Source organism: Myotis daubentonii, chromosome 16 (genome assembly GCF_963259705.1).
Source record: "Myotis daubentonii chromosome 16, mMyoDau2.1, whole genome shotgun sequence".
NCBI classification, from domain to species: domain Eukaryota; kingdom Metazoa; phylum Chordata; class Mammalia; order Chiroptera; family Vespertilionidae; genus Myotis; species Myotis daubentonii.
Window position 1 is genome coordinate 38,826,222 of NC_081855.1, and position 22,893 is coordinate 38,849,114.

At 45.2% G+C, this 22,893-nt stretch overlaps 2 protein-coding genes, 1 long non-coding RNA gene and 2 other non-coding genes across 9 annotated transcripts in view; 3 read left to right on the plus strand and 2 right to left on the minus strand.

Annotated features, from left to right (window-relative positions):
• Positions 1-8,222, minus strand: part of ERN1 (endoplasmic reticulum to nucleus signaling 1) — a 68,714-nt gene extending 60,492 nt beyond the window's left edge. The window contains exon 1 of the mRNA XM_059671677.1: positions 7,969-8,222. Within this exon, the coding sequence (XP_059527660.1) occupies positions 7,969-8,031 (63 nt within the window). The 5' untranslated portion in view covers positions 8,032-8,222. The remainder of the gene's footprint in view (positions 1-7,968) is intronic.
• A 10,000-nt stretch (positions 8,223-18,222) lies between these two features.
• LOC132218579 (uncharacterized) lies at positions 18,223-20,164 on the plus strand. The gene is made up of 2 exons (XR_009449219.1): positions 18,223-19,853; positions 20,077-20,164. It is a non-coding gene; the product is annotated as an uncharacterized LOC132218579 (long non-coding RNA).
• Positions 19,935-20,004, plus strand: LOC132219445 (small nucleolar RNA SNORD104). Its single transcript, XR_009449456.1, has one exon. It is a non-coding gene; the product is annotated as a small nucleolar RNA SNORD104 (small nucleolar RNA).
• A 28-nt stretch (positions 20,165-20,192) lies between the features above and the next one.
• Positions 20,193-20,324, plus strand: LOC132219476 (small nucleolar RNA SNORA76). The gene has a single exon (XR_009449477.1). It is a non-coding gene; the product is annotated as a small nucleolar RNA SNORA76 (small nucleolar RNA).
• Positions 20,325-21,317: 993 nt separating this feature from the next.
• TEX2 (testis expressed 2) overlaps positions 21,318-22,893 on the minus strand; it is a 95,423-nt gene continuing 93,847 nt past the window's right edge. For all 5 annotated transcript variants that reach the window (XM_059669957.1, XM_059669958.1, XM_059669963.1 and 2 more), the window contains one exon: positions 21,318-22,829. In XM_059669957.1, the coding sequence (XP_059525940.1) occupies positions 22,707-22,829 (123 nt within the window). In that variant the 3' untranslated portion in view covers positions 21,318-22,706. The remainder of the gene's footprint in view (positions 22,830-22,893) is intronic.

Genomic DNA, 22,893 nt, shown 5'->3' on the forward strand with positions numbered 1-22,893 from the left:
TGACTTGGAATAATCACAACCCATTTATCTCCTGGGGCTTGGCAATGTTAAAATTAATCTTATTACTGATATGAGGAGCCCAGCGAGAGGGCACCACACACTATGGGTCGTGTCCACCCAAGCAAACTTCCTGGAAGCCCCTCTCATTCTGTAGAAAGGAACACGACCGATGAAATCCCATTAAAGAAGATAGATTACAGCTAAAGCAACATCTTCCTCCCCCCCAAATAACCCACAACCCACTAGCCTGATGATAAACTGCTCCTTGTTTTATTGGTCTTCGGACTCAAAGAGGCATTCCATCAGTATTTGCTGAGTGCCCACTACAGTGAGTATGGCCGACTCACCATGCCAAATGCTAGATGCGAAGATAACAAGGCAGGGTCCCTGCCTTCCAGGACAGACCAGCAAGAGAAGTGTGACAGCCCCTATCCCAGGGCACCTTCTTGGTCCTTCCTCTCTTCCCTCATTACCCTCTCCTGCGACCCACCTAAGCTAACCTGAGTCCCTCCATTGTGGTCCAATGTCCGCTGTGTCACTCCCTCTCCCATCATCGCAGACCTACTCCCTGGTGCCAGAATTGCCTGGGAGGTAGGGGCCTCTGCAAAGGCAAACACCCAGGCCCAGCTTGATAATCAGAGTTCTGTCTTTTCAGGATTCCCTGAGGAAGGTGACTGCACTATGGAGGACTGACTTTGGTTCAAGGCTTCTCAGACATGAACTTTCAGTTTTGCTGTTTCAGAAACATTTCTGGGCGAGATCTTACTGATCAACGTGCACCTGCGTAGATATTATTAGACTTCACGCAAAGAAATGAGCTTAAACTGTGAATTAGGTTTAATCTCTCCATGATGGCCGCTAGATTTGGCTCCAGACTTCAGAAGTTTTGCTGGAGAGTCTCAGGTGAAGGCAGTGTTTCCGACTCTAGTTGCATCTTTCTTACGGAAACAAAGGACAGGAGGCTACAACTCTTGTGGGAGGAACAAGAGCCCTTATCTGAGCATTTTCCTGAAGCTTACAAATCTGTCTTCTCTCGCTGGTCCTTGGTCCTTCTCTAGATCCTGTCTCTCATTGCAACATGGCTGGGTCACCTCCTCAGGGTGTGACTGGTGTAGCTGGACTGATGTGTTCTAACAAACACACCAGAACATAAGCACTGCAGGGAGTGCTCTTCAAAGGGAAGCAGGAGGATTAGGTTCAAGGCTCAGTTCTGTCAATGACACATGACCTCAAGGTCGCATGACCCTCTCTGGCCTCAGCTTTCTCATCTGTCTGCTCTGGGAACAGAGCAGGGCAGTGATCTTTCAACTTAGGGAGGGAAGATGATGCCTGAGAGAGGGCGGAACATGCCGCAAACACCACCCCCGAAGGCTCTGATGTGCTCCCACTGTTACTGACATGCATCCTGTTCCTTATGTGGGGATGGAGTGGGGGGAACACTGAAGCTCACTGCATTAGACCAGTGAGATCCCTGCCAACTGTCTAATATACTCTGATTCTAGTTATCTTGGGAAGCATTTATACCTTTATGCAGCTGTGCTCCTGTTGCTCACAAATATTTCTGGAGTTTTCTGGAAATTCCCTTCAAAGATTATACCTGTGAGTCCCCAACATGGTGGAAAGTCTTTAGTTGGTTTTTAAAAACAACCAAAAATCCTATCCAAGTGTCCTCAGTAACTTGTGCAATCAAGCTGACTAATAGTTTTCACCAAAACTTCAGTGTGAAGCACATGAAAGTTATATTCAAGCACAGATCGGAAGGAATTGGGAAGTGTTTTACGTTGTGTAAGGATAATTGGCTCAAGAGTAAATATTTGCTCTTTTAGGGCTCCCTTTGTGTTTTAAGTTGAATTATTAAACTGATTGACTACATTATTAAATGAAGTACTGAAAAGTAAAACAATTTTAAAAAGACTAACTTATAGGACGTCAACACTGACTCTGAAGGGGTGATTACGTATTTTGAAAGAGACAACATTCCTTTGGATGAGTAAGTTTAGGTATGTTTGTGGGAAAACAAAACAAAACAAAACAAAACAAAAAAATACCAAAGGCACGATGGTATTGTCAAGTGGCACTTTAATCTGCCCAGGAAATATAGCGGTATGGACAAGCTGTATGTTTTAAGAATAGCAGCCTCCAAAAGGCACAACGAATGCATCCATTATCGACTTACCAATAGTCTTGAAGCAAAATTGTAAATGGCCTCACAACCAACTATAGAAAGAATCTTGTCTCCAGGAGGCAGGCTACCCAAAACCAAACCTGCAGATGACCCTGAGGTATCTGAGGGTGCTCACAGGAGCCACAGCTGCTACAAAGCAGATCTGAAACCGCTGCAGACCCAAGGGCCCTACAAACAATTTACTGAACAAATCAGAACAAAACATTTTCTCAGTAGCTCTTGGTACATAAAGAGTCATCAATAGACCAAAAATATAAGCAAAATACAATCTAAATATTTCATTTTCACTTGACTTAAAATCCATGCTGCTAAAACAGCTTACTTTAAAATGGCTATTATAAACCCAATTTAAGGCAAGTTTTGTGCTTTTTAAAACATCCAAAATAGTTTGGGGGTGGGGGGAGGAGCTGTAAAAGATTACATTTGATCAGTAAATTCCAATTCTAGGAATTTATCCCAAGGAATAATTAAGCAGTTAAGATGCGTTCAAGCCCTGGCCAGCGTGGCTCAATTGGTTGAGTGTCATCCCATGCACCAAGAGGTAGGTAGCTCATTTGATTGCTGGTCAGGGCAGGAGGCAGCCTAAGGATGTTGATGTTTCTCTCTCATTGATGTTTCTATCTCTCTCTCCCTCTCCCTTCCTCTCTCACTAAAAACATATTTTTAAAAAAGAAAAAAATGGTTTATTGCATTGTTTATAATAATGAACATTAAAAACAGCCCAATTTTCTACCTGGTTGAATAGTCAAATTATGGTATATCCATTCAGAGAAGTATTACGCAGAGAAGTATTACGAGAATGACACTGCAGAATTAAATTTATTAACAATGAAAGAAAGATCTGTGATATATTCCAGTTTGGGGAAGAAAAATATTACCTACGCAAATATGTGCACAGAAAAAAGCATCTGGAAGTATATATATCAAGGTGTTAGTAAATTAGCCACCAGGGAAATGCAAATCAAAACCATAATGAGTTACCACTTCACACCCACTAAGATGACTATAATCAAAAAGGCAGATAATAGCAAGTGTTGGTGAGAATGTGGAGATATTGGAACCCTCCTACATTGCAGGTGGGAATTAAAATAGTGCAGCTGCTTTAGAAAACAGTTTCTCAAAAAATTAAACATACAGTTACTATATATATGACCCAGAAATCCCACTCCTGGGTATATACCCCCCCAAAATGAAAATATATGGCCATTCAAAAATGTGTATTCAAATGTTTATAATAGCATTATTTATAATAGTCAAAAAAGAGAAACAAACCCAAATGTTCCATCAACTAAAGAATGGATTAACAAAATGCGGTGTGACCATATAATGCAGTGTTAACAGCAATAAAAACAAACGAAGCACTGATACATACTACAACCTGGATGAACCTTGAAAACATTATGCTAAATGAAAGAAGCCAGTCACAAAAGACCACATGGAATGAATCCATTTACAAAATTATTTATTTGCCTGTCTCAGAGGCTGTGAGAGATGGGGAGTGACAGCTAATTTGTATGAAGTTTCTTTGGGGATGATGAGAACATTATAAAATTGATTGTGGCGATGGTTGCACAATTCTGTGAACTGTACACCATTGAACTGTACACTTTAAACGGGTGAGTTATATGATATGTGAATTATATCTCAATAAAGCTGTTAAAGTATTAATAGAGGTAATATTTGGATAGTAGGATTATAGAAAGTTTTTTTTTCATTTAAACTTATTTATGCTTTCTAACTTTTCTGCAATGAATATGACTATTTTAAGGGGTTAAAAAAATCTTCGCAGATTATCATATAGAAATTCTCCCATGTTATCATTCAGGAAGCACTAAACACATAAAAGATTCGAAAAAAAGGGAAATAGACCTTTCCTTATAATAGTGGAAACTGCAAACAATCCATATGACCTCAGCAGGGTGATCACTAGGCAAAGCAAGGCTTAGTACCATGTCAACCCTGGTCCCCAAGCCAGGGCTGAGCACAGAAAGCTCAACTGTTTTGTCATGAGTGATGGTTTACTAAAGTGCTACTAAAAGTGACAAATGCACTCAGAACATTTCCTAACAGGTTATGGGAAACATTCTGTGGGAGCGAGGGAGGGAAACCGAACAAAAATATAAACACATATTTTTACACTGTTGTATTTGCTGGGTGTTTGCACACGTCTAGATGTAACTTAAATTTTTAAAAAGGAATGCAAGCTAGGAGCTTATGATTACCTTTTAAAGTTCTACTTTCCCAATCCATATCTAGTCTCTTGTAAATATCTCTGAGAATGTGTTGCTCTGTGGCAGGTTACCAAACATGGAATATAGCAAAGATAAAGAAAGACAAGGGGAAAAAAAAATTGCCAGCCCCTGGGAAATATATTCAACCCGCATGTTTCTTATTCATGGACTGTGATTCACCACTGTTTAAGCCAGCATCACACTCTAATCATATTGCTAGGTTACAGGCCCCAAGTTATTTGTGCATAATAAAAATGGAATCCATTTGATACATTAGGTTTTTCTCTCCTATATCATCTCTTTAGGGAGAACATTTGATCATTATAAAACACACACAATACTGAACCAAAAGATTACTTTGGATCCTCAAACCAAAGAGGTTTCCAATGATTCTTCGACCTGAAAAATGAGTCAGAATCTGAGACAGGCAAATAACTATCCCCCAGGCCCACGCAGGTGGTGCTACTCCGTCCAGACATGAAGAAACCTTTACGTAGCCCACTGTCCTATATGCTGGGATATGGCCTACAGTTGAACTCTCTCAAGAAGACTTCTCATACACTTTTTCTCCTTGCTCTGAGAAGCTATGCTACTGTGGAAAGCCCAGTGGGCAGGCAAGTTAATGAAATGACATACAAACACATGTGCACAACTACAGTCTCATCTCCTGATTAGCAGCCCTGATAACATGAGCTTAATGAAACATTCTCCTCCTGGCCCCAGAATAAATACTTGCTATCTCCTACTAGGATAATTCATGCAGGTGATAACTATCAGGATACATGGTAAGCGAGGACATTCCGAGTTAACACTCGTGTCTCAGATGATGTTCTCAGTGTGTTTCTGTACTTACATGGTCCTCAGTTCGCGGGGACGTTTTTTATTCTGCTCTCTAACCAAAACACTGGTTTTAATCATTATGTTGTACATCTGAAACTAATATAATATTGTACATCAATGTAATTGGAAAAGAATTTTATTTAAAAATAAATAAATAAAACCAAAACACTGAATAAAAAAATGATATCCTACATAATAAAAACGTAGTATGCAAATTGTCCCCTCTACCGGGAGGTTGTCTGGGAGTTCGACCAGGGGGCAGGGCAGGCCAGGGGAAGGGAGGGAGGCCCCGGCTGGCAGTCCACAGCCACTAGGGACCCTACCAGTACACGAATTTCGTGCACTGGGCCTCTAGTATATTATAACGGAAGAAAGTATTTTGCCACACGCTACAGATCTCTTTGGTACTCGAGAGAAGGGGCACCTCAACACAGGAAAATGAGGACTACATGACAGCGATGATGTGACAGCAGTGATGTAACACAAACCAACATGACGTACAAGATCCAGGTCTAGGATGGAGGGGAAAACTCCCTGGATTAACAGTCTCAAATCCTTAATAACACTGATGTTATTGCATTTTGATCTGAAAGCCTGGAGTTGCAGCCCATGATGAGTCAAGGTCTGGCTCAATCAATCACAAACTGAAAGAAAAATCACAGTATTGCCTCAAATGCTCTAGTTATATCATCAATCAAAAAGAAACAGCATCCAAATATGCTCCTTGCAGATGTATAATATAAAACAAAAATGACAAAGAGAGTAAAAAGCACCTGTGTTGGGGGATTCGAGGGGTAAGGAGAGTACATTTATCATCTATGAAGTGCAAGGTGCCTTCAGGCATGTAAGCATGTTAGCTGTCCCCATTGCACTTACCGAAAACAGAGTCTCTAAGAAGTAAAATAACTTGCCTGAGGGCACAACTAGAACTCGTGTTTGTCTAATTTTACAGTCAGTGCATTCTACACAACATCACTGCTGCCTGGTTTTTACTGCACACTTTGCAATGGGTTTCGTTTAGAGTTTTCATGTAAAAATTCTCACTACATTTGGGGATAGAAATTTTTACTGTTAGGTAATTCTGGGAGTGAAATTCTGACCTTTTACCTAAAAATGTAGTGACACTAAAACATAACCTTTCAATATGGGTCTGGAATATTTTACCAGGAACTCTGAGACGTTTGGATTTCTAAATACAATTTGCAAATATTTACATGAAATGAAACTATATTCCCAACTAAAGCTAAATAGTTATTTGGGGCTGTTTAAGCCTACATTATTCAATAACTAAAACACTAGACTCCAATGAAAGAACAGCATGGAAATGTGTGGCAAAGAAAACCAACACACTTTGGCCTTCATTATTCGAAATGACCAGTTTCCCTGCCATACATATGGTCATTCTCTTATCTGTGAACATATGCCAAGCAGCAGTTAACCAATCCACGAAATAGTGTTGAAGTTCAAAACCTGAACCTAATTGTGAAAGTGGATTTTTTTCCTTAAATTAGAAGAAAAACTTAAATACACGAGTTCTAACGTGAAGTGTGCACAAACTTTCCTTTAAAAAACAAAACCCAAGTGTGAAAAAGGTAACCTTACATATTATTACAGCTGTTTCCAAATCCTTGTTACTCCAAGAGCATGGAGCATTATTTACCTAAAATGCATAATCTCCAACGAGTTCCCGCTGTGGCACTCAGGCACACATATGTCAGTTTTCCACCTGGACACCTGGCACATGATATCCACATTAAAGAGTACACAGTGGAGATCATTAAACAGATCCTGCACCGATGTACCATACCCACATCCTGAACAGTATGTTTTTTTTTAAACCACTCGCTAGGTTCTTCCAACCAGAAGAGGGGAAAAAACAACAAGTGTGTCCACAAAATGTCCTCCCAGCCGTGGTGCCCAAATCCACAGCCAGAGTAAAAGGTCTTAAATAGTTAAGTAAATGTAAGCCAGGCGCTTCTCCCCCAAAAAGATGAGAAGACGTCTCGGACAGCCCCGCAGTGTTCTCACAGAAGGAGACAGTCTTTTACTCAAAGTTCGGAAGCGGTTTCGCCGCTGTCCCATATGGGGTCTTAAAAACGAGCCCAATTCCCACAGCTGAACTTGCTTCACGAAGTTTTGGTGCACAAAAGGCAGCCTCCTGCCTCACCAGACCAAGGAACCTGCAAGACAGGTGAGCAGGGTCCAGCGATCGAGCTCTTGGGTAGAAAAGCTCACTCTCTCGCAACTGCATTCGTCTCCCGGAGTTCCCGCGTATTGAAAGTTCCAACCAGGATTATAAACGCAAGGCATTCCTTTCCCCTCGGCTACAGGGCCCTTTCGGTCCGTCCCCAGCGGCCCCGCAGGCGGAGCCCGCGCCCACTTGTGGGGAGGGTCCGGCAGGTGGCCTTCTGGAGACCAGGGGTGCCACCCGGGCGACACAAAGTTGCGCGCAAGGCCGCACCGAGAAGCGCTGCCCGGGACACCGCGCTGGCCGCGAGGCCCTCCGGGTGGCGTGCGCCTCGGCGTGGCTGGCCGCGGCCGCCACTCGGACCAGCCAGGAGGCGTTCGCTCCCCGCCCGGCGCTGCCTCCTACGCGCGTCTGGAGCCTCCGCCGGGGCGCACGGGGCCTCGAGCCGCCGCCGCTGCGCTCCCAGCTCGGAGTCCGGCGGGGCCCCGAGATGTCCCCCCATCCCACGATTCCCGGTCACTCACCCTGGAGCCGGGCAGCAGCAGCGCCAACAGCAGCAGCAGCAGCAGCCGCCGCCGGGCGGGCATGGCGAGAGCTCCGTCCCGGCTGCCGGCCCAGCCAGCCGGCTCTGGGGGGCGGTGCGGGAGGGCGGAGGACGGGGCGGGGGCGCCGCGAGGACAGCGCGGCGGCGGCTGGTCTTCAGCGAAGGAAGAGCTGACTAGGCGGCGGCGACACCCCCATTCCCGACCCTTTAAGCGCCGGGCCGGCGCTTCTTCCGGTCGGGGCGGGTCCGGGCTGGGGGCGGGCCCGAGACTGGGCGGGGCCACCGCGAGGGCAGGGCCAGGCTCGAGTGTGGGCGGGGCTGGCGCGGTGGGCGGGGCCGAGGTCAGCGCAGGCTGCTGGCCGGCCCAGGTCCCGCGGCTGGGGTGGCTGGACAGCACCAGCCCAGGCGTCCGCATCTAGGGGCGCCGGGCTGTCGAGGCTGGGAGCTTATCGGGGTGCGGGGGAAAGGCCGGCAGCCTCGCCACGCGGGCGCACCCCTTCCCCCAGGAGGTAGGAGGTACCGCTCGTCCCTCCGAGAGACCCCTTGAGTCAGACTTGATCAGGGGAAAGGCCAGGAGACAGGCGGTGCCGGCTGCCCAGAGCCCCCGCTTGGTCTTCCCGCCGGCGCCCTCCGGAGCCAGGGCAACAGCTGACGGGAGGCCAGCAATTCCAGCGCTTCTGCCTGCGCCCATGTCGCCGACTCCACAGCCCTGGGGTCCTCCAGCTGCCACTCAGCTAGTCGGAAGGCCTTTCTTCCTTTTTCTTTTCCCCCCTCAGGAATTCCCCCCTCAAATCATGTCCAACAGGCATCAGTTCCTTTCGGAATAAACCGTGGCCAAATCATTTGCCAAAAATTATCAGTTCCAAAAAAGGAACTCACTTCGGCTGCTGGTGTCATGGTGTTCACGTGGCATTTGCATCTGTGACCTCCTGAAGCTTGGGATGACACGTGTCACAACTCATCGGAGCGAGTGGGTGTGTTGAGGTCCCAAACGAGTTCTGTTTGCGGGTTGTGGGCTATTAGCCTAAATTAAAGAGCCCAGCAGCTGTGTGGTCACTGGGTCCCATGCTGCCCTCCACTTGGAAGAGAAGACAGAGGACATGTTGTTTGTCATGAGTCAACCAAGAGTCGGAGCAAGACACAAATAGGTCTTAGGAGAAAAGGGGTAAGTAACTTCTCTAATTTTTCCCAACCAGCTCATAATAAAACCTAAGATTTTTCAGGGTTTGGGGAAAGGAGTAAGCAATGAAAGAGAAAACAGCAAAGCAGTGGGGGACTGGCCCGGGACCTGGTCTGTGTGCACTGTGGACCAACCCTCCCTGACTGTAACACAGGCCTGTCTGAAGTAAGCAGCATCCTGTAAACAGTTACCCATTCCCAACCCCTACTCCGAGGCCAGTCAAGGGACTCATCAACCAATGCCGAGAGTCCAGAGCAGTTTGAGTCTTGGCCACTGTGAAAGTGGTAGACACGTTTTGAAAAGTGTTATCTGCACGTCTAAATGCAAACAGAGAGGTTTGGGATTGGTGGGGAGCTGGGTTAAAACAGAGGCTGCATCACTCCCGAGCAGTGTGGCCAGGTGCCCAGGGAGGAGCCCTTTAATGATTACCTGCCCGGCTTGCAAGCTGACAGCAGGATCTGTAAGACCACATGCTTGAGTAGGAAAGAAGTTTGACTAAAAAAACACACCCCTTTCCCATGCCTTCTCCTCTGGTGCTTTTTCTCAAACAGAGGAAGTCTAGATGGGGGAACTTTCTGTACTGAAACTCTGGCAGTCTTTGACAATTCAAAATGTCACTGTGACCTTGTTAGCACCAGTGGACGAAACACAAAGGGGAATGCTTAACCTCAATTTGACTCATAAATCACTTGTAAAGATCCAATAAAGAAGGGAAAAAATTCATTTCAAGGAGCCCGGTCAGGTATATATATATCTTGAACTCAGCTGGACCTAACACCCCCAGGTCTTAACTGCACTGTCATATGCTCTCAGAATTTCTTATGGACCAATTAGGTTGTTCTTACATTTAATCACTGGATATGTTTTATGCAGTTCAGTTGACTGGCAACTCATACTGATAAGCTTTGGTTTTATTTATGGCAGCATTGTCCACAATCTTGCTCCACAGCCAGGCATTGCTTTAGACAGCTTTTTACTTCTGATAAAGCAAAAACTGGCATTATTGATAAATACCATCGGAAGTGGAAATATTTTGTAGGGTGCCTTTGGAGTAGATCTGCCCATATAGAATACCTTTCTGGAAGTTTCATTAAATAGCAACCTCTAAACCAGGCAAAGGTCATGGTCTTATTGTAAAGATAATTCTTCTTGCACCAAGGTAAAAAAAATTATATATATATACACACACACACACACACACACACACACACACACACACACACATCAGCAGGACCTGAATAGTATATCTGGATGGTGAATGGTGGGAAAAATGTAGTTAAAATCTTATTTTCATTTCTCTCTGAAACAATTGTTCCCAAATTTGGAGAGCTTTACAAAAACAGATTTCCAACACCTTCTCATGCCCTCTTCCCCTACTGATTCAGAATCTCCAGGGTGGAGCCCAAAGTCTGTGTGTTTTCCAGTTTCTGCAGGTGACTAAGGTGCCAAGATCCTGAGATCCAGTTTACTCTCCATGTCCCGTGTTCATCCCTATGAGGAGTCTCTTTTATTTATTTTAGCAAATGTCGCCCTCTGGTGGAACAAATTATGACCTAGCTTTAAAAGAGTTTATGCCTCTTTTCTATTTAAAACCCTTCAAAATTTCATTAAAAATGATTATAATGTTGGTTTGCAGATAGCTACTTAGTGAGAGGGTAGCTCCCTTTGAAAGAAAAAGCTGGTAAAATCCAAAAGGGAGGTCATGGTTGAAAGTTCAGTAACGTCTCAAAGGAACAATCTTTATGAGAATGAATGGACTCTGGCTTATTTTTAGTGATCCCAGTGCTGTTGCCGCGGCTTCCAGACTCGAACTTACAGCACACGTGGGGCAGTTGTGGGAGAAATGAAACGATGAAACGAGAGTGCCTGGTAGCAGGTTAACTTTCTATCTCCTTCGTGTCTTCATGTTTAAGGGAAATTGAGGAAAAGCCACTGCCACTGTGAGCAGTCTGGTTCTTAAGCAAATAGAACTCTTCCTGTTCTCGGATGATTGAGTCTGAAAAGATGTGACACTCATTCCGAACCACTTCTCTTTGCTGTAGAACCGAACCTACTACATCCTTTCTTGTATCACAAAAGGGAGTGTTTCTTATTATCGCAGTTAATATTTATGGGGTGTTCTCGATTGTTTGGAAATGTGCAGAAATACATGCTTTACGGGATCATCCCACGTTATCTGGACAGCAGTTCTGAGGTGGGTGTTACTCGCCCCATTTTTCCAGATGCCACGTTGAAATTTGAAAAGGTTAATAACTGAGAGGGTAGCACACAGCCAGTGAGAGGCACAACCCGGATTAGAATCCAGCTACCCATATGACTTCAGAGCTTGTCTAGGCGGCCCAGATGCTAGAGTGTGTTCCACCACTAGCTGGTTGTTATTCTTGCCCCTCGCACAGCATTATGACAAGGTAACATTGTGTGACCTGTAAATGTAGCTAGGCAGCAGCCCAGATTGGTGTGTGTCCCTGGAACGACAGCCACAAGTTTATACATATGTGTGGTGACAAAGAGCATTGCCTCAAATGACATGTAAGTCTCCTGATCTTACCTGAGGGTTGTGCAAAAGAATGTAAGAAATACAGCAGACACCCGGGGTTTCTGCCCTGTGGGTAGTTCAGTCCAATCCTGAGTATTTGTTCACTTGCCTCTGAGCTGTTCCGTTTCACACCCATCTGTGCCAAGTGTATTTGTCACCATGGTGTCCATAGTGTTACCAATATATTACTATTCTCAAAGGCCCAATGCAGCACCAATACAGAAACAGTGTCCTCAGAGTGCCACTTCCTCACTGGTCAGTCCCTCCTAACCCCCTGGAGTCTGGCATATTTCCTCAGAACTTTCTGGAAACATCTCTTAAGCAGCTCATGAACGTCCTTCCTCTTATAAAATCCCAGTGGCCATGCTTGATCTTATTTCCATAGGCCTCTCTTCAGTTCGGGTATGTTAATAGTTCCCTTTTCTTGAACTTTTCCACTTTGAATATTACCATTTTCTGTCTCTTTTTCCTCCTTCCAGACTGTGTTTCTCAAGGCTTAATATGTATACCTTACCCAGTCTATCCCCTTTTCCTTAGGAGAGTTCATTCATAGATGTAATCAAATTTTAGAGCAGAAAGGAACTTTAGCTACAATTTCATCAGCTTCATTTTGGACATGACTACATGGATTACCATTGACTCATTTTTTAAAAAATATTTTTGTTGATTTCAGAGAGGAAGGGAGAAGGAGAGAGAGATAGAAACATCGATAATGAGAATCACTGATCAGCTGCCTCCTGCATGCCCTCCACTGGGGATCGAGCCCGCAACCTGGGCATGTGCCCTAACTGGGAATTGAACCTTGACCTCCTGGTTCATAGATCGACATTCAACCACTGAGCCACACTAATCAGGCCATTCATTCATTCTTTGAATGAACATCACTAAGGGCTTCTGAGTACATGGATTGGTCCCACGAGGGAACATCACAAGAGTCTGCAAGTTGGTAAAGGTGATAGGACATGCACAGAAATAACCAATATATAGGCTGGCTGTGAAAAGTGTGTGAAGGCAGGAATAAACTCAGAAATAGAACTATGGTGCTCAAGACAGGGTCTGGTGGAAGGAAGGGGGTGAGAAGGGTAAAGCAGAGAGGGCTTCATGGAAGAAGTGGTGCCTGTGCTGGGCCTTTAGTCAGATTTGACAGAGAAACGGATATCCTAGGCCGTGGTCGGCAAACTGCGGCTCGCGAGCCACATGCGGTTCTTTGGCCCCTTGAGTGTGGCCCTTCCACAAAATACCACGTGCGGGCGCACGTACAGTGCGATTGAAACTTCGTGGCTCATGCGCAGAAGTCGGTTTTCGGCCTGGGCGAGTCTATTTTGAAGAAGTACTGTTGATATTTGGCTCTGTTGACTAATGAGTTTGCCGACCACTGTCCTAGGGGGAGTGGAGGACCTGAACAGGGGGCTGGGGAAAGGAAAGCACTGTGTGGCTTCATGGGAGCCCAAGCTGACTCATCACTGAGCGTGTGCTTGGCATCTGCACAAAGGAGCAGTGGGAGATGGGGCTGGGAAGGCAGCAGGATGGGCCAGTAGGTGGGGCCACTACAGTCAGGCTGGGCTTTCTCTAATAGGCAGCAGAGTGAGAGAGGACTGAAGTTGTATTTCAAGGAGAGAGTTAGGGGAAGAGGCAGGCGTTTGAGAGACCGTTAGGAGATTGTCCATCTCTAGAGGAAGAGGGGAGAGGACAGATACAAAGCTTGCCAAGGCAGAATGGCAAGCATCTGACTGATGCAGTTACACAAACAAGAAGACTGAGAAGAAGGAATTCAACAATAGTTCATCTGACCTTTACCTCATTCAAGGGGCTGTTCTCATTGCTGGGACCGCAGAGGGAGCAAGTAAACAGGAATTGGGGCCAGCTCTGCAAGAGCGGATATGCCAAGTGGTGTGGACAGACTTACTGTCTGCCCCCTAGCGGGCATCTACGCAGGCTGGCCCAATCATATTACTCCATGTGGAAGCCACTCAATGATGGCCCCAAATAATCCTTCTCTGCCTCTATCCACATGCTGCTCTGCCCATCAACAGGGAGAGCTTTTTTCCTCTCTTTCACTTTTTTTTTTTGTGGTTAATCCTCACCTGAGGATATTTTCCCATTGATTTTTTTTTTTTTAAGAGAGTAGAAGAGAGAGGGAGAGACAGACAGAAACATCGATGTGTGAGAAACACATCGATTGGTAGCCTCTTGCACACCTGACCAGGGTCCGGGCCAGGGAGGAGCCTGCAACAAAGGTACATGCCCTTGACCGGAATCGTACGTGCCCAGGACCCCCATCCCCTTTTTAAAAATATATATTTTTATTGATTTCAGAGAAGGCAGAGGGAGAGATAGAAACATCAATGATGAGAATCATTGATGGGCTGCCTCCTGCACGCCCCCCACTGGGAATCGAGCCCACAAACCAAGCATGTGCCCTTGACCCAAGACCCTTTAGTCTGCAGGCCAATGCTCTATCTACTGAGCCAAACCAGCTAGGGCGCCCTGGCTTTCACTCTGGACTGGGCCTGTGACTCGTTGTGGGCACAAGTGATATCCAGGGACCCCTCATCACAGGTTTAAGAGGCCTGGCAGCTTCATTTCCTTCCTCTTAGAATACTAACTCTTGGATGCTCCCTCTTAGAAGCTAGCTTAGAAACCCAAGCCATCCAGACACAGGCCACGTGGAGAGAGGAGCTGCTCTAATCAACAGCTCCAGCTAGTCCAGCTGGCAGACACCTGGTTGGGCCATCTTGAATGTTCCAGCCCAGGCAAGCCCCTAGGCGACCTCAGCTGATACATGGAGCACAAGAATCTCCCAGCTGAGTCCAGTTAATTCAGGTCATTCTGTGAGTGACAATAAAATGGCTGTTGTTTTAAATCACCGAGTGACAGAGTGGTTTATTGTGCAGTAATAGATAACCAAAACAGCTACTCATCTGGCCACCTTTACATGACCCATGAGTAGGCTTGTACCCAGTCTGACTCCGGTTAGAACCATGAAAAGAGCCTCGTTTCCTTTCTAGTGGCAAAGCCAGGAGGTGTGAGGCCCAGGAGCCTCCTCCATCCTGCAAACAAAGCCAATTCAAAAGCAAGATGGCAGATAGAGAGAAGCATGGATGCAGTCAGGGAGCCCTGGACAAGCTTGAGTTTGATTCTAGTTGGCTCGAGATCAGGCTGCCCAGCTCTCCTCCCATTTAACAAAACCTCCCCCTTTTTACCCCAGCTAGCTTGAGTTGGGCAACTTAAATCAATGAACCCTGATTGAAATGCTGGCTCAGCATTCCTAAGAGCACCAAATCAACGATGTATATGACTACACCTGGCCTATGGCTGATTATAATACCACTAGGGGCCCGGTGCACGAAATTCGTGCACTGGGTGTGTGTGGCGGGGGTGGAGTGTCCCTCAGCCCAGCCTGCCCCCTCTCACATACTGGGAGCCCTCAAGCGTTGACCCCCATCATCCTCCAGTCGCAGGATCGGCCCCTTGCCCAGGCCTGACGCCTCCGCCAGAGGTGTCAGGCTTGGACAGGGGACCCCCATCTCCCTCTGATCGCTTGCTCCACCCCCCGCCCAAGCCTGATGCCTCTGACCCAGGCTTTAGGCCTGGGCAAGGGGACCATCATATCCCCCCAATCCCCGGCTCAGCCCCCCGCCCAGGCCTGATGCATCGGCCAGAGGAGTTGACCCTCATCACCCTCCGATCGCCGATCACCGGATCGGCCCCTTGACCAGGCCTGAGGCTCCGGCAGAGGTGTCAGGCCTGGGCCGGGGATCCCCAGCTCCCCGCGGTTGCAGGCTCTGCCCCTGCCCAGGCCTAACACCTCTGGCTGAGGCATTCGGCCCGGGCAGCGGGGACCCGCAGCTGCAAGGGCCCCGCGATCGTGGGCTTCACTTTAGGCCCAGGAAAGGGACGCCTAGCTCCCGGGACTGCCAGCTTCGACCGTGCCCAGCTCCCATCGCTGGCTCCACCCCTACTTCCTGCTATCACTGGCCAGGGCGGAAAAGGCACCTGATTCTCCAATCATGGCTGGGGGGCAGGGCAAAGGCGGCCCCGGGGCCACCTTTGCCCTGCCCCCCAGCTCTTAGCTCCCCCCTGGGTTTCCGATCACTGTCAGTGGCAGGGGGCTTCTTCCTGCTTTCCCTTTCGCCTCCCTGCATTGTGCCTACATATGCAAATTAACTGCCATCTTGTTGGCAGTTAACTGCCAATCTTAGTTGGCAGTTAATTTGCATATAGCCCTGATTAGCCAATGAAAAGGGTATCGTCGTACGCTAATTACCATTTTTCTCTTTTATTAGATAGGATTTTACACTGACCATATGGCAAACTATATAAAGTCTGACAGTATCAAGAATTGGTGAGGGTGTAAAACTGTAGGCCAATGTGGGAGCGCATTATTTTTGGAAAATAATTTGTTATTATCTAGAAAGTTGGAAATGTGCCTACCCTACCAGACAGCAATTGGGCTTCTATGTACATACCCTAGAGGAACTTATCCACCCACAAGCATATTCGGAGTAGCTTTGTAATAGCTTATAATAGTAAAAACTGGAAGCTATTTTAAACATCTAATATAAAGAGAATAGATGTGTAAAATGCAGAATAACTGTGTACTGAAATGCTACCTTGGTTGTATTACTACAATTACTGGTTGCTTTACATGCAATAACATGAACATCACCAACATTAAGCAATAAAAAGAGCAAGCCACAGAAGAATTTATACAGTATATTCTATATATATTCTATAAAGCTCAAAATCAAGCAAGACTAAATAATATACAAAATACGAAGAAAAATTAAAAAGAAAAGCAAAACAAGACAAACTCAAAATTCAGGATGGTGGTTTTCTCTGAGTGAGGAAGAATCAGAAGAGGCGAAAGTTACTTCAAAGTTACTGATGCCATTTTTCTTAAATTAAGTGGTAAGTATAGTAGAATATTCAATTATTATCTTCAACCATACATACACTTTATATGTACTCCTGTATGCAGAGTTATTTCATAATAAAACTTAAAACATTTTATTAACTTTTAGAGTGGGAGGAAGGGAGAGAGGGAGGAGAAAGGGGAGAGAGAGAGAGAGAGAGAGAGAGAGAGAAAAGAGTCACATGGATCGGTGCCTCCTGCAAACACCCTAACTGGGGACCAAATCTGCAACTGGGGCATGTGCCCTGATTGGGAATCAAACTGGTGACCTTCTGGTGCCAGGAATGACACTCCATCCAACTGAGCCACACCAACCAAGGCCATAATAAAATTTTTAAATGAATTTTTAAAAGGAAGATCTTACCAGATTGAGCTAAATACTATAATCCAACCATATGCCTACTACAAAGGACACATTAACCAAAATCATATAGAAAGGTTAAAAATAAAGGGATAGATAGTTATATCAGACAAACATAGACACACACAAAAAAGACAGAAGTAGCATTGCTAATCTAATGTAAGATAAATTAGAATTCAAGGCCGAAACCATAATAGTTTAGTGTTGTCTCATACATAAATATAAGTAATCCACAATAGAAATGTTATCAGTCACCAACCACAATGAGATAAACAACCTAGCCCAGGCAGGGGTGGGCAAACTTTTTGACTCGAGGGCCACAATGGGTTCTTAAACTGGACCGGAGGCCGGAACAAAAGCATGGATGGAGTGTTTGTGTGAACTAATATAAATTCAAAGTAAACATCATTACATAAAAGGGTACGGTCTTTTTTTTTTTTTTAGTTTTATTCATTTCAAACGGGCCGGATCCGGCCCGCTGGCCGTAGTTTGCCCACGGCTGACCTAGCCTCAAAATACACAAAACAAAGAATAATAGAAAAAAATCAAGGAAAATGACTGAAGCACAATTTATTTTTTAAAAATATATGTTTTTATTATTTCAGAGAGGAAGAGAGGAGATAGAAACATCAATGATGAGCATCATTGATCGACTGCCTCCTGCTCACCCCACACTGGGGATGGAGCCCAAAACTTGGGCATATGCCCTAACTGGGAATCGAATCGTGACCTCTTGGTTCATAGGTTGATGCTCAACCATTGAGCCATGCTGGCTGGGCTAATTTTAATATTTAAATTTCACAGTAAAAATAAATTTTTGGGTGAACAGTTCTACTAGTTTTTGACAAATGCATAAAGTCTTGTAACCACCACCACAATCAAGATACAGAACAGTTCTATCACCCTTCAAAATGCTCTCATGTTGCTCTTTGTGGTCATATCTCTACCCTCCCCTTGCCCAATTCCTGGAAATTCTTTGATCTGTTCTCCATCCTTATCGTTTTCTTTTTTAGAATGTTCTATAAATGGAATCATACCATCTTTTGAGTCTGGCTCCTTTCACTCAGTATAATGCTTCTGAGACTCTGACAAGTGTTGCATGCATCGATAGTTTATTCTATTTTATTGCCGAGTAGCATTGTATGGATGTACCACAATTTGCTTACCATTCACCCAGTAAAGGACTGTGGGGTTGTTCCAGTTTGGGGGGAGAGGGGATTATGAATAATGTTGTTATAAACATTTGTGTACAGGATTTTGTGTTAACATAAATTTCCATTTCTCTTGGGTAAAAACCTAGGGACAGCTAGGTCATATATAGAGTAAGTGTGTGTTTAACTTTATAAGAAACTGTCTGATTTCTTTTCCAAATGGTTGTACTATTTTGTGTTCCCAAACAGTAATGGAGCAAATTTCTTTTGCTTTGCATTCTCACCAGCATTTGGTATTTGAAGCATAATCTTAACACATCACTATCAATCAACACATCACTCACAATCAACTATAAAATACAGAGATATGGACAATATAATTACAACACAGCTAAGGCTGAATTGATAAATATTTCATGTCAAAATTTGCAGATGATAGTAAAACCATCTTCATTTCAACAATCTGTGGAGTATATAAAAATAGATCATAATCTAGTTCAAAAAACTTAAATACATTTCCCACATAGACTTGAATACAGTGTAGAAACTTTACCACACTGTAATAAATATTGATATTAATAACGCACGTTTAAACAGCAAAAAAAAAAAAAAAATCATATAGAAGTGACAAAACACTTTCCAAAATAATTACTGCTCTAAATCAAATAGGAATTTTAAAATTTAACTAAAGACTGTAAAAAATAAAAATAAGAGGCCCGTTCAACTACAGACTCGTAGGTTGAAATGTTTCATCATTACACACACACACACACACACACCAAAAAACATTTCCCTTATTAAGAGGAAAAAAGAATTCCCAAGGAAAACATATGAAGGAAATGAAAATAACCAGAAATTGTGACTGTTTACTGTTCCTTTTCCCAGTCAACGAAGCTCTTAGAGCACAGGGTCATATTCCCATGTCTACGGGTGAATAGTGTGCCTGGCTCACAGTATGAGCTCAATATTTAGCAACTTTTAACTTTCCTAAAGGTAGGCCTTTTCTCCTTTGGGCTTCCACAGTAGGCTGCTATCTTAGAGTTTATTAAAGTATTGGAACCACATACGTTTTCCACATCAAAAAAGTCCCCTAAAAACAAATATTTGTTTACCACTCAGAATGTGCCCGGCGATTGGCATTAATCCCCTTAATCATTACAACTTTTTTTGGATATTCTTTTTCAGAAACTGAGGGTCAGAAAGGTTAAGTGACCAAGGTCATAGAGGAACTCATCACACTATCCAGATTTGGTTGCAACCATTCTCCTTTCCCCCACACAAGCTCTTTCTACCGGAAAAGGTTACAGTGAATTCAGGGGCAAGGTTCGTTTGCCACCTTTGTAGCCACAGCTCCGAACCTAGTTACTGGCACAGAGTATCCCAGACAATTAGGCATTACTTGCGTCCTGTTGTTCGTCAAGTTTTCTTTTGTGGGCCATTGAGAGACGCGCTAATTACCAGCCCGCCACCGAGGCCTGGAAAGAAATCGGGAATAATTTAGGACTCTCCTAGCCTCCCAGCTCCATGGTTGGCTTGTAACCACTCTATATTCTGGAGGACTCAGCGAGCACGGCCAATCATTAGGCCACTTTCCAGGCACGTGGCCAGAAGTTTGACTTGCTATTGGTTACTAACAGCAGGGCCCGCCCAAGCACCCTGCCTGCTTCTTTAAGTAGAAGCCGTGGGCGCGTCTCCGTCTTTCGGCGGCTGTAAGCTTGCGAGGTGAGCTTGTCAGTGCGGTGGGTTGTGGCGGGTAGGCCTCGGGTACTCGGGCCCTGGAGCCGGGTGGGAGGCGAGTGGCCAGCGGTGATGACAAATCAATCAAAGCACGTGTTAGACTGCTGACAAGGGTGATGCGAACTAGAGTCTGAGCCTGGCCGCCGGCGGGGCGAGGAGGGAACAAGCCGGCGAGGGAGCAACCGCTTACCCCCCGCTCTCTTTGCAGGTCCGGCCGGCCGAGAACGTCGGATCCATTGCCCTCCCAGCGCTTCGACCCTTCCCTGGAGGCTCTCAATAAAACAGATTGTTCCTACCACTGGTGTCTGTGTTTCTTGTCGTGACGCGCTGCCTTTGAGCCCCCGCTGCGCCTGCGTGTGGCGCCGGGGGTCAGGCTGCAGCGCCAGAGCAGCTGCTTGCGCATAACTGGGGCCTACGGCGCTCTGCCGGCGGCCCTTTTAACCGCGAGCGACACGGCCGCACGCTCTGTCGGGGTCGGGTTTTCCGGGGGTTTGGACTGACCCAGCCTTTGAGCCGAGGTTGAAATGCCCTAAGGAGACATTGGGGATCCTGTAGGCTCTGCTACCGAGTGCCCCTCCCGCCCCCCGCATTTCCTGTGCTCGCCCTGCCAGTCCCGGCTCTCCGTCAGTGAGACACATGCACCTGAAGTTACGCGGTGTGCGTGGCGGTAAAGAAGGTAGAGAAAGAAACGGGCTGTGGCCTTGAGCAGCTTAAGGGCGTGGTTTACTCGATAGGAACCGGCTTCGGTCGTGATATGGAAGGATCTAATCTGCCGAAGGTGTAAATTTAAGGACCAACTGCCTGTTTGGATACTGTGGGGCTAAACCGTTGGGTGAGTGTCCCAGTCCAGTTGGCCTAAACAGCTTAGAACAGTGTAGCTGTGAAGGTTAGATTTTTATGGTTTACTGGGCACAACATGGGCACCTCGATAATGGCACAGTCACTCCTTTGTAATCCAGATTTTTTTAAAAATACATTTTATTGATTTTTCACAGAGGAAAGGATAGAGAGTGAGAAATAGATCAGCCGCCTCCGGCACACCTACTGGGGATGTGCCCTCAACCAAGGTAATGCCCTTGGCTGGAATCGAACCTGGGACCTTTCAGTCCACAGGCCGACACTCCATCCACTGAGCCAAACCAGTTAGGGCTGTAATCCAGATTCTAATTGAACAGTCTAAGCTGCATCACTTCTGAGTAGGAGGAAGCACAGGTGCAGAATAAACTGCATTGGCACCTGGAGGGGGCCCCAAGAAACAGACTACTAGGCAATACAATTCAAAACTGTTCCCCTCAGATTAAATGTGGATTAAGGATAATAGCACTTACCTCATGTCGGGTGTGGTGAGTGACTACCTGGGATCCTAAAGAATGCTGGTCCAGTGATCACCCAGGAAATAGTGCCCACGTGTCCCTATTTAATTAGGATTCAGTAGAAATAACAGATGCCTTTATCTAGTATTTGATATGAGATTTATTTTGTGAAAGAATGCAAGCAATTGTAAATCCCCCATATACTATTTTAAGTGCAATAGGGTACAGTCATGTGTCATCTCTTTACAATACACAGTAGTGCATCTAGTCCTCTGCCTTTAGTTATTGCACAGAAATTATAAAGACCAGTGAACAAGACATGCGGACTGACTGGCAAACTGGCCTACACAATGAGAAATTGGAACAGCACACTGACTGGGATGGTCAAATTTAAGTCAAATGGTTAATGGTCCAATTAAAGTAATCAAGTAAAGGTTCAGGTATTTTTTTCAATATATCAATGTCTTTAAAGTCATGTTCAGGCGGGGTGCTGTTTAAAAAAACTATTAATACACATAAATTATCAAAAGTTACCCAAGGTAATTTTGATGTTGAATGCAGCTTTAAACAAATTTTAAATTCTCAAAGCAAATTATACAATTAGGGCCTCCACACTTGTAAACGAAACATTCTGACACAAATGCACAAATTAAAGTTGGCAACGTTGAAGAAATGTCACATTAATTTTGAGATATGTAGTGTTTGATGAGCAGGCTTTTGGTCTTGACTCGTGATAACAGATGTTAAGTTTGGGTCATCAGAAAAGGAAACTGACCACAATAGATCCCAAACTAGATGAGCAAAGCCTTTGCATACCTATGTAAAGTTTCCTGGAGCACACTAGAAGACGGTGACCTGGTCACGATGTGGTGTTTTAACGTTTTCATGTGCTGTCAGGAAATTATTTGGGATTAGAACCAGGTGGTTATACATCATTGGTAAAAGGCTTGGGATAGTTTGATATTGTGTCAGTGTATGTTCTATGGCTACTTGCTTCCAAGACAAATTAATATGAAGAAAAGTAAGTTGCTATGCATATCTTTATCACCAATGAAATCGTTTACAAAATTCCATTCCCCACCCTCCACATGGTACCACATTGACATTCTCCAAATGCGGATCGCTGCATCACATAAACTAGGAGTGAGAAAATGTTCCACTTGTGCTCTGGCTGCCTGAGGAAAAGCTTTGGAGTTGAGACAAGGGGAAGGAAGCCTTCCAATTGTAGCTTTGCTCTTAATGTGCTCTTGCTGCCACAAAAACTGGTCGACTCAAAGCCATGGTATGAGTCACAGAACCTCTGGATCCACCTTGATTCTTCCAATCTCCTTTGAGTCAAAGTTTTGCAGTCGGCAATCCAGACACCAGTTGCTGGATGCATGGAATGACACCTCAGTGGAATGGGCACTGGCAGGCAGAGGACAGAAGCTGTGGTGAGGAAAGGCCTGTGCTACAGCAGACAGGCAGCCAAGAACCCCGCACCTGGATCTAGATCTCAATACTGGCAATGTCAGGTCTTTACCCATCACAGCTGGTCAGCAGCTTCCACGAGTGGGTCTTTCAGGAGGCAGGAAGTGGAGCGAGGGTCCATGGCTGAGTGCATTATAGGGATATACACATCATCCATGTTTGGCATGACAAAAACTTTCTGTAGGAAGAAAGAACAGCCATGTAGAAAATGTTTTTTCACTTTTCTTTTTGGTGATATTAAA